At 25.4% G+C, this 12,245-nt stretch overlaps 2 protein-coding genes across 2 annotated transcripts in view; both read left to right on the top strand.

Moving 5' to 3' along the window:
- LOC111626974 (E3 ubiquitin-protein ligase MARCH5-like) overlaps positions 1-6,531 on the top strand; it is a 43,772-nt gene extending 37,241 nt beyond the window's left edge. The window contains exons 4-6 of the mRNA XM_023370517.1: positions 4,744-4,874; positions 5,608-5,961; positions 6,385-6,531. Coding sequence (XP_023226285.1) covers positions 4,744-4,874; positions 5,608-5,961; positions 6,385-6,531 — 632 coding nt within the window. The remainder of the gene's footprint in view (positions 1-4,743; positions 4,875-5,607; positions 5,962-6,384) is intronic.
- A 1,292-nt stretch (positions 6,532-7,823) lies between these two features.
- On the top strand, positions 7,824-9,792 carry LOC111626965 (E3 ubiquitin-protein ligase MARCH5-like). Its single transcript, XM_023370509.1, has 3 exons — positions 7,824-8,015; positions 8,749-9,102; positions 9,526-9,792. The coding sequence occupies exons 1-3, from the start codon at positions 8,010-8,012 to the stop codon at positions 9,664-9,666; spliced, it is 501 nt and encodes a 166-aa protein (XP_023226277.1). The 5' UTR covers positions 7,824-8,009; the 3' UTR covers positions 9,667-9,792.
- Positions 9,793-12,245: the final 2,453 nt, after the last annotated feature.

Below are 12,245 nucleotides of genomic sequence, written 5' to 3'. Positions count from 1 at the left end.
TATATAACGTCAAGTTTAGTTTCCATGATAACAGCAATACTTCTTGCATTTTTCTCCATTACTAGATTTAATATTACATTTTGGATGCATTTTTGAAGCACTAATTGTAAAAGTTTATAAAAATTGCAAACAATAGCAAAAAACATTTACTCCAATGTTACTAACTTTGACACTACCTAATGAGCAGCAATGGAACATTAGAATTTACACAATAATGAAAATGACAATATTCAATAGAAATAAATCCATGTTAATCATTAAAAATTTATTTATTACTGGCTAAAGATTACTTTAACACCACCCATGAGAGAACTTTAGAATTTGTGTGATATTTAAATTTTAGATATATGGTCAAATTGTTCATAAGTCTGAAAGATTGTAAGTAGGGGAGCTCATGTAATTAAAGTCAAATGATTGCCAAATTATATCAAGCTATATTACCACCACTATTGTTAATTAAATGCTGAGTAATTTGGCACTAGAGGCAGATGTTAGATGTTATCTCTTACTAATCAAAATCTTTATAATTAACTTTTTTTTAGCTTATGACATTGTTTATCCAGTTTTTGCAGTGATTAAAGTATAATTCAACATTAAAGACACCTAAATTCAGTTACAAAAAACAATTTATTAACTGGACTATTGACCTTACTACAAATCTAACCTACAGATGACCTTTAAACAAGGTCAAAAACGACTTTGTTTAAAATTCATCTGTAGGTTCTTAAGATCTAACAGAAAAATGAAACAAAAACAAATTTAAAATACTGTTTAATCTTTAGAACTTGAAGATGACCTTTAACTTTTTAAACATGAGATCTGCCAAAATTGCCTTAATCTATTCAAAACAAAATCAGCTGAAACAAAAGTTGTTTGGCTGATTTTCCTATAATTTCCATTGTAGTTTGAGGAGTAAAAACAATTTTGTCTCCAGGTGCATAGAAAGAAATTTTCAAACCTTAAATAGTTAAACAAGATTGAAAAAGTTAGATCAGTTAATGAATTGCTTTTGTAACTGGATTTAAGTGTCTCTGAAGTTGATTATACTTCTACTTATATATGTAAATTTCAGATTATTTCTAAACACACTAAAATAACAGTTTAAAACTATTGTAAAAATTATTTTTCTTAAAAATTTTTTATATTTACAATATCTTTCAACATTTTACAATAAATAAAATCATGACTTTAGTTTGTTTTTAAAATTTAGTAATTTCACATCTACAGAGCAGAACGATATATTCTTTGCATTAAATTTACACAATGTACAGACTGATATAAATTTGTCTTTTCAAAACAAATTTACACAAAATATATATATTAAATAAAATATTTATACATAATTATTCCAACAGTATTTCATCTAAAATCATTATTATATTTAAAAGTTTTCTTTCTGTATATGTAATATCTTTGTATTGAGCAAGTTTTTGATTTGATTTACTTGAATCCATAGATATCTGGTTATGATATTCCAACTTACAACTAACAATGCTATCTATTAGTCACTATTATTAAATATAGATAGTGAAAACATTTTTAAAAAGTAAAACTTTACTGGTATTTTTTTTGTAAAGTTTTTTTAATAAGCTATTTAGCTTTAATTATAGTTTTTAAATAAATATATATTGTAGAAATATATTGTACTTAGACACTATTTTATTTGTGTAGTTTTTCAAGTTGTGTGGAAACTTTTGGAATGAGTTAACTGCATGAGTTAAGGACTTGCAGCAGTTTCTAAGTTTTTTCCCTCTCTTTTGCAAAATTTTACATAAGTCATCCTTTATATTAAAATGATCTTTTCACAATAAAAAAGACTATTGATTAATTATATTTCAATCTAACAGCTGCTTTCTGCATAATTTTATTACATATAATTATGCTAATTAATATTTTTTTCATAAATATCTTGTTTAATTTTTCAATTATGTTCTTAATAGAAAAAAATTGTAATTCTTCTTTAATTTAACATTCATTTTTATCTTTATAAATTGTTTTTATTATTATTAAACATTTATATTTGTCTATATCAGTGGTTCTTAACATTTTTCATCTGCTGCAGTTGCACATTTATAATTGGTGGCACACCAATGAATCAGTGTTGCTTCAAAGATGTTCCTATATGTATGAACAAACAATAACATTCATGATCTGTATTATTTATGTAAAAATATACAATAATAATAAACAATTATTAATTTTAATTATTTTTTAAAATTTTGTGGAACCCCTATGAGTAGCTTGCAACATACTGATTTGAGAATATCTGGTCTAGATCATTATTCTATTAAATTGCAATGGTAATTATTTAATAATATTGTTTATTTAAACAAATTCTACTTCTTGCTTAATATCTTCTGTATTGATGGTGTTTCTCAATATATATAAACAATTTCCACACTAAACATCATACAAAGTGCAGTCAAAAAGTTCTGAGACTGGTCCAATAAAAAGTGTCTTATGTATGAATACATAACAATTTATTGAGAGTTATTGCCTTCAAAATAAATTCCTTCTGCAGATATATATATATATAGCATTTTTCCCAATTTTCAAAACATTTCTGGAACTTTTTTGTGACATTGTTAAGCTGTTAAGCACTTGCTGCAGTTCTGTTTGAATGCCATCAATATTCTCAAATCACTGTCCTTTCAGCACTTTTTTCACTTGTGGAAATAGAAAGTCACACAGTACCAAGTCTGATGAATGAGGAGGGTGGGGTACCACAGCCATTTCATTTTTGGCAAGAAACTGTTGAATAGGGATAGCTATGTGAGTGGAAGCATTTTCATAATGAAACAATTAGTTGTGAGATTTCCAAAGATCTTGTCTCTTTCATCTGACATTTTCACGCAGGACCTCAAAGCATTCATATAAAATTTTTATTCATAGTTTGACCTTGTGGAACAAATTGTCAGAGAATAATACCTCTGTATCGAAAAAAATACAATGTGCATGTTCTTGAGACTGGACCTCACTTGGTTTGCTTTGTTTGGTCTGGGTGAGCCATGAATTTTCTACTGAGTCAATTGTTGTTTGGTCTCAGGGTCATAGCCATAAATTCATGTTTTATCTCGTGTAATCACTTTCTTTTCTGCTAGTCTTGCTAAGTTTGAAACAAAATTTCACACTCACATGCTGTTCCTTAAAATAATTTATCTTACAAAGCAATGAAAATAACAAATTGACAAGAACACAGATCTAATCTAAATAGCAAGAAACAAAAACTACATATGATAATGGCACAAAATTTGGCAGGAAGCTAAATAATAATGTCTATTACACATCCTAGTTTGTGCAAGTTCAGCATGTGGCCAATTGTAGCACCATGTCTTGGAACTTTTTGACTGCATCCTGTAAATATCACATATCCTGGATAAGCTGTACTATTGTCTTGTTATAATTTCTTAGTGATAAATAGGATATAATAAGTGTCAAAAGTTACACTTTAAATAGGATATTGATAATTACAGTTTTAAAGACTCAAGTGAAATAACAGTAATTAAGGTTAGATATAAACAAATGTGATGCCTTTATATTGCTAACACTGCCACCATGCTGGACAACCCACAAACGATGGCAGATTTAAAATAGGATGGATAATGATAGTTACCGATCAGAATACAGAATTAAAGAATTTCAGCTATATAAAATATGTTAATTATATTCAAATTTTAAGAGATTCATTATTCCTATTCGTTATATATAAATAAAAAAAAATTATTTAAACAGTGCTTTAAGTTTGTGATATATTCTTTCAGATTCAATTAAATGTGCTATCATCTTTCATGTCTGTCAATGTTAATAGATTTATTAATATAAACTTATATTGCATTATTATTAAGAAACTTTTATAATCAATTTTGGAAATTTTAACATAGTATTGTATTACCAAAATAAGCAAACATGATTAATTGTGAAATGAAAAGGTCTATCAGTGGATGAGTGGATGAAACCAATGAACATTGAGATTTGGACCTAACTCTCAATATTCAGTGTTTGTGCTTGACCAATAGGCAGATCATCTGAAGTTTTCTTGAATTTTCATTACATGTATAATGCCTAAATATAGGTCAGTTTCCTGGGTGAAATAGAAAATCCTTTCAGATTTATATAGCAGGAGGAGGATTGTCCTTGTGTTGTATTGTCTTATCCTATCAAACCAAATAAAAGAATGAAATGAAAAGGTTCATTATGATTTTGATTTAAGAATTCTTTAGAAGAGATTTATGGAGAATTCATTGTAATATAATGCAAAGTGTAGATTTTTGAAGTAAATAGATGATGATGAATAACTTTCTAACTTGAAGGAAAGGTTTAATTAGGCAAATTTAAAAGTCAAAATTATTATAATGTAAAATGACTAAGATAGTTTTAAATAGATAGTTTTAATAAGATAGAGATAGTTTAAGATAGAGATGACTAAGATAGTTTTAATTTTAAATAGTTCTAGCTCCAAATGCATAGAAGTATTATAATGTAACTTTTGTTTAATCTATTTTTGATATATTCTAAAATTATTATTATTACTATAAGACAGCTGCATAATAATTTACTTAAAAATAATTATTTTGCTAAAGTAACAATAAAACATTTGGTTAAGTTATCCTGTATTATGCCTGTATGTAAATCAATAAATTTGTAAAATATAGAATTTATTAAAATATGATATGTTTGTTTTACATTAGTATTTTAAATGAATAATAATAAAAGTTTTAATAATTTGTTACATTTGATTTATAGGAACATTTGTTCAAATAATAGACTTAACAGATCGTCTTATATATAGAATTTGCCCTTTTGTGGCTGCAGGAGTAGTAATTGGATCTATTTATTGGACAGCAGTAACTTATGGTGCTGTTACAATTATGCAGGTAAAATTAATTTTGCTTATAGACTTACAAAAACTACTCTTTTGGTTTCAGTCTTAATAATGTGTGTAGTAATATGAATATAAATGGCTCAGGATTACATACCTGATATGTACAGAGATTCTTGGATTTGAATCCTATTCTAAGCTGTTCATTTGCAGATAATTCTGAAGTTATTATTTGAAATGATAAACCATTTAATAATTAAACTGGTTTAACAGATGGAAAAATTTCTCTAGCATAATAACAGAATTATTCCAATCATTATGACATTTACTAATTAATTACAAAAATAAATCAAAAATATTTCCTAAGCTGGAAATGTTGGCATTATTCATTATATTTGTCTTTTATTATTATTAAAGTACTTTAATATTTTTTTGGATATTTCTATCCATCATCAAAGTTAGTACTGTATTAAGAATCAGCCTTAAATATAAAAATTTATATTCAATAAGGTATCAAAATAGTTTGAAAATATTTCTATAATTGAAAAGTATAAACTTCTATATTTGAGTCTGATACTTATTATTCTGTTTAAAATATTTTGTTTTTGTAGTTAATTAAAAGAAAAAAATAAAGTAATTGTTAATCAAACTTTCAATTTTCACTTCAGACTGCAAACTGAAGAGGATTTGAAATAATAAAACTTTATAAATTATATTTTTAAATAAATTTATTTAATTTTAAAATAAACACTTAAAACAAAGATAATCATATAGATTTTTCATTGCAGGTCCTTGGTCATAAGGAAGGATTGAGTGCTATGGAACAAGCAGATCCAATTTTTTTATTAGTGGGTTTACCTACTATACCTCTTGCATTAATTATAAGTAAACTGACTCGATGGGATGATATTGTTTTGAATTTATGGAGGAAGCATTCCTCACGTATTCCTGCAATAAAATATATTTTTGGTGAAGATAATATTTGTAATCGAGAGCGATCACCAACAGAAAGATCAGCATATTCTGACCCTGTATCATTCACTCGATTACTTTGTGGTGCTCTTATGCTGCCAACTTTTGCATCTTGTACAGGAAAACTTTTCTTTGGATATGTTATGTCTAATTTGCAGAGAACTATATGGGTAGGTTAAATTTAATTTTCTATATTATTATTTATAAAATTATTTTTTTTTGTAATTTAATTTAAAAAAAATTGGTAATAAAAGTATTTATGAAATAAACTTCTAAACACTGCACATCATTTAAGTTCTGTGACAAATCACATTTCCTATTTTATCTCATGAAAATATTTCAAAATAAAATTTCTTCTTATTTTTCATCATTCTTTCTTATTTTTATTTTTAAAGAAAGTGGATAAGAAGTGAACAGTTATGGAAATGAAATATGATTTATTTGTTATTGATCTCAATATAGCATAAGACTATTTTATTCTATAAATTAATTGTAATTAATGTAAAAATTATCAACCATATTATTTCTTCTTGGATAATAATAATAAATTTATCTTTTTAGAAAGTTTAAAATGTTTAAAAATACTTTTTCAGGGTGGAGTAGCATTTTTAATGGTGAAAGGAATATTTAAATTATATCTTCGTCAAAAACATTATGTACGTTTATGTCAAAGAAAAATCTTAAATTATAAAGAAGGAACCCAGTCTAATCAAGAAGAACGTCTTGTTATAATTTCTTAGTGATAAATAGGATATAATAAGTGTCAAAAGTTACACTTTAAATAGGATATTGATAATTACAGTTTTAAAGACTCAAGTGAAATAACAGTAATTAAGGTTAGATATAAACAAATGTGATGCCTTTATATTGCTAACACTGCCACCATGCTGGACAACCCACAAACGATGGCAGATTTAAAATATGATGGATAATGATAGTTACCAATCAGAATACAGAATTAAAGAATTTCAGCTATATAAAATATGTTAATTATATTCAAATTTTAAGAGATTCATTATTCCTATTCGTTATATATAAATAAAAAAAAATTATTTAAACAGTGCTTTAAGTTTGTGATATATTCTTTCAGATTCAATTAAATGTGCTATCATCTTTCATGTCTGTCAATGTTAATAGATTTATTAATATAAACTTAAACTTATATTGCATTATTATTAAGAAACTTTTATAATCACTGCCAAGTAAAACAATTTTGGAAATTTTAACATAGTATTGTATTACCAAAATAAGCAAACATGATTAATTGTGAAATGAAAAGGTCTATCAGTGGATGAGTGGATGAAACCAATGAACATTGAGATTTGGACCTAACTCTCAATATTCAGTGTTTGTGCTTGACCAATAGGCAGATCATCTGAAGTTTTCTTGAATTTTCATTACATGTATAATGCCTAAATATAGGTCAGTTTCCTGGGTGAAATAGAAAATCCTTTCAGATTTATATAGCAGGAGGAGGATTGTCCTTGTGTTGTATTGTCTTATCCTATCAAACCAAATAAAAGAATGAAATGAAAAGGTTCATTATGATTTTGATTTAAGAATTCTTTAGAAGAGATTTATGGAGAATTCATTGTAATATAATGCAAAGTGTAGATTTTTGAAGTAAATAGATGATGATGAATAACTTTCTAACTTGAAGGAAAGGTTTAATTAGGCAAATTTAAAAGTCAAAATTATTATAATGTAAAATGACTAAGATAGTTTTAAATAGATAGTTTTAATAAGATAGAGATAGTTTAAGATAGAGATGACTAAGATAGTTTTAATTTTAAATAGTTCTAGCTCCAAATGCATAGAAGTATTATAATGTAACTTTTGTTTAATCTATTTTTGATATATTCTAAAATTATTATTATTACTATAAGACAGCTGCATAATAATTTACTTAAAAATAATTATTTTGCTAAAGTAACAATAAAACATTTGGTTAAGTTATCCTGTATTATGCCTGTATGTAAATCAATAAATTTGTAAAATATAGAATTTATTAAAATATGATATGTTTGTTTTACATTAGTATTTTAAATGAATAATAATAAAAGTTTTAATAATTTGTTACATTTGATTTATAGGAACATTTGTTCAAATAATAGACTTAACAGATCGTCTTATATATAGAATTTGCCCTTTTGTGGCTGCAGGAGTAGTAATTGGATCTATTTATTGGACAGCAGTAACTTATGGTGCTGTTACAATTATGCAGGTAAAATTAATTTTGCTTATAGACTTACAAAAACTACTCTTTTGGTTTCAGTCTTAATAATGTGTGTAGTAATATGAATATAAATGGCTCAGGATTACATACCTGATATGTACAGAGATTCTTGGATTTGAATCCTATTCTAAGCTGTTCATTTGCAGATAATTCTGAAGTTATTATTTGAAATGATAAACCATTTAATAATTAAACTGGTTTAACAGATGGAAAAATTTCTCTAGCATAATAACAGAATTATTCCAATCATTATGACATTTACTAATTAATTACAAAAATAAATCAAAAATATTTCCTAAGCTGGAAATGTTGGCATTATTCATTATATTTGTCTTTTATTATTATTAAAGTACTTTAATATTTTTTTGGATATTTCTATCCATCATCAAAGTTAGTACTGTATTAAGAATCAGCCTTAAATATAAAAATTTATATTCAATAAGGTATCAAAATAGTTTGAAAATATTTCTATAATTGAAAAGTATAAACTTCTATATTTGAGTCTGATACTTATTATTCTGTTTAAAATATTTTGTTTTTGTAGTTAATTAAAAGAAAAAAATAAAGTAATTGTTAATCAAACTTTCAATTTTCACTTCAGACTGCAAACTGAAGAGGATTTGAAATAATAAAACTTTATAAATTATATTTTTAAATAAATTTATTTAATTTTAAAATAAACACTTAAAACAAAGATAATCATATAGATTTTTCATTGCAGGTCCTTGGTCATAAGGAAGGATTGAGTGCTATGGAACAAGCAGATCCAATTTTTTTATTAGTGGGTTTACCTACTATACCTCTTGCATTAATTATAAGTAAATTGACTCGATGGGATGATATTCTTTTGAATTTATGGAGGAAGCATTCCTCACGTATTCCTGCAATAAAATATATTTTTGGTGAAGATAATATTTGTAATCGAGAGCGATCACCAACAGAAAGATCAGCATATTCTGACCCTGTATCATTCACTCGATTACTTTGTGGTGCTCTTATGCTGCCAACTTTTGCATCTTGTACAGGAAAACTTTTCTTTGGATATGTTATGTCTAATTTGCAGAGAACTATATGGGTAGGTTAAATTTAATTTTCTATATTATTATTTATAAAATTATTTTTTTTTGTAATTTAATTTTAAAAAAATTGGTAATAAAAGTATTTATGAAATAAACTTCTAAACACTGCACATCATTTAAGTTCTGTGACAAATCACATTTCCTATTTTATCTCATGAAAATATTTCAAAATAAAATTTCTTCTTATTTTTCATCATTCTTTCTTATTTTTATTTTTAAAGAAAGTGGATAAGAAGTGAGCAGTTATGGAAATGAAATATGATTTATTTGTTATTGATCTCAATATAGCATAAGACTATTTTATTCTATAAATTAATTGTAATTAATGTAAAAATTATCAACCATATTATTTCTTCTTGGATAATAATAATAAATTTATCTTTTTAGAAAGTTTAAAATGTTTAAAAATACTTTTTCAGGGTGGAGTAGCATTTTTAATGGTGAAAGGAATATTTAAATTATATCTTCGTCAAAAACATTATGTACGTTTATGTCAAAGAAAAATCTTAAATTATAAAGAAGGAACCCAGTCTAATCAAGAAGAACCAAATGATAATTAAGATAGTTGATTTCAAAACTTAAAATTTATATAATAATTGATGTATTATAATAAAGTAAAATATTTGTATTAGAAAAAATTTTTTGATGTTTTTAAAGTTTAATTATTAATTTTTATTTAATAAAAATGAATGCACTAGAAAAATATAGTACAGTATATTTTTTTAATACCAACTAATTATATTTTAAAACATAAATTATATATATGTATTTTTAATTGTTAATGTGTGTAAATGTGATTGAACCAACTTTTTTATACTAACTAGTTTTTACTGTTTTTTTCCTTATTTATATTTTGTATCAATTAGATTTGTATTACCACTTAAAATATCCACTTTTTAAAACTTGCTTTTTTAAAACTCTCTCATAACTTTTATACAGCAAAAACCTCTCTAAAACAATAATACTACCTAGAATTTTCTGTTTTACACAAGATTATGTTTTTATTAATCGCAAAAGATAAAACTTGAGAAACGTTACAACTCATATTTGGAACTGCTTTTACTACAGTATAAATGTTTTATATTTAAAAGACATGTTGAAAAAAACTAAAATGTATATGGTTCGTAGAGAAAAACATTTGTGTAAGAACTTGATATCCACAAAGGGATTAATTGCCCTTTATTACAATTAAACAGTATTAATTAATTAAGAATTTAGTTGTTGTTATATTAAAAAATTTCTCATTACTCAAGTTACATTATGCAATTAGCACTCAAAATGTCTCTCATTTGTTTTAGACAAATCTCTCAACATTCAATTCTGTTTACAAAACTTGTTTGATCTAATATGTTTCAATAAATTTTTCTTTAAAAATCTTCATTTCATTTTAATTCTAAAAAAAAGTATTGATAATTGCTTTTCTAGAAAATTTTTTTTTTTTTTTAAATTTTAGAATTTTCATCAAAGACTACTACACATAATCAAGCAAATTTTAAGATTTTTTTCACTTATTTGAACATGTGTAGTGACAATTCATATTTTATTTCGACTTCATCTTAAGATTGAAGTAGCTAGAAAAAATTTAATTTAATGTTTAACAATTTGTTTATGTAATTGCATTTCTTCTGATTTCTTTCAATACAAAATAATTTTTGTATGCCAATTTGTGTTAAAAGCTAGAGGTATTTTGGTTTTTAATTGAAAAAGTGGAATTAAAAAATAAAATTGAAATAAAATTTTTGTAAATAATATCAATATAAATTTATTAAATTTGCTGATAAGTAAGTCATAATTGTCACTCCTGATTCTTTAACCAAAATTAAAATATTTTGTTTAAATATATCCAATTATAGTACTATAATTGGTTTATCATATTATTTTTAAGGTCTGGAACCAGTCTTCCATTTTTCCATATGGACAGTACTTTTGTTTCATATGGATTTTTGGAAATATATCTTTTGTACAAAAACAGAATTGAGAATAATTTAAAACAGTTAATATTTTAATATTTAATTTAATATTAAACACATTACTCTGAGGTTTTATTTTTCATTTAGGCAAGTTTTTGTAGAGTTTATTTTAGACAGATTTTACTTATTTTGAGATTCATTGATACAAAATCACAATATTCACAAATTAGAATTAATAATACAATTATTTAAGATAATTTTCATACCAGTATTTGATAAAATTTGATATTTTTAGATTACCTTGGCCATTTCTGTCAATAAATCAACCTGTATCAGTGGTGGTGTTGCATCTGTTGCTAATGCAGTAACATATCTATTTCTATGAGTTTGCTGCTCTAGCTTGATGATCTCATTCTGTGGCATATTAAACCATATATTGAGAAGTTTTAAAGAATGATTAATAACAACTCTTACAAGGTCATAGCTAGACTAACTACAGTAGGAGTGGGTCTAACAAATTGTGGGACTTTTTACTGAAGTTCTGGGATATAGAGTATCCCAGGAAAGGAGGGTTTGCAGACCTAACCCTGAAAAAGTTTTTAAAATATACTCTATATATCTACAGTATGTAAAATACTTAGCTTAAAATTGTCATGATGCTATTTACCATCACAAAGAAAATAAAATAGAAACAGTAGCACACAGAATCATCATGGAATTTTTGAAGAAGTCAGTGAAGCAAGTGAAATGTTGAGTGAAGCAGTAAGAGGTGGCCTGAGAAAGGAGCAAAGTATGCATGGGTTGAACAAAGTGAGTGGGAATTGGGTTGCATGAAGCAATTGGGATAGAGGGTTGCCCTTTGAGGAGTTGAAAATTTTTGTCATGAATAATCTATATTGGGAAAAGTCCGTAGGGCAAGTGAGTGAAGTGAACCATGTAATTGTCAAATTAAACATTTTTTTCTGTGAGTTGTTCAGAAAAATTTTGATTATCAACTGATTCAAAATAAGAATGTTTTTGTTATGGAATCNTTACATGGATGAATAGCGCACTTTGTGCCAGAATGCTAATGCTACCATCTCATTAGAGATGTATTCACCGCTCTTCTGTAGCCAAATTATAGTTACAACAATATTATATATGTAAATATTTATATTTATATTTATATTTATATTTATATATATAAAATACTAAGCTTAAAATTGTCAAGGCACTTTTTTCAACACAAA

Source organism: Centruroides sculpturatus, unplaced genomic scaffold (assembly GCF_000671375.1).
Source record: "Centruroides sculpturatus isolate CEXI.00-Female unplaced genomic scaffold, Cexi_2.0 scaffold454, whole genome shotgun sequence".
In the NCBI taxonomy this organism is placed as follows: domain Eukaryota; kingdom Metazoa; phylum Arthropoda; class Arachnida; order Scorpiones; family Buthidae; genus Centruroides; species Centruroides sculpturatus.
The sequence above is the reverse complement of the archived record's forward strand: the minus strand, read 5'-3'. Positions and strand labels throughout refer to the sequence as shown.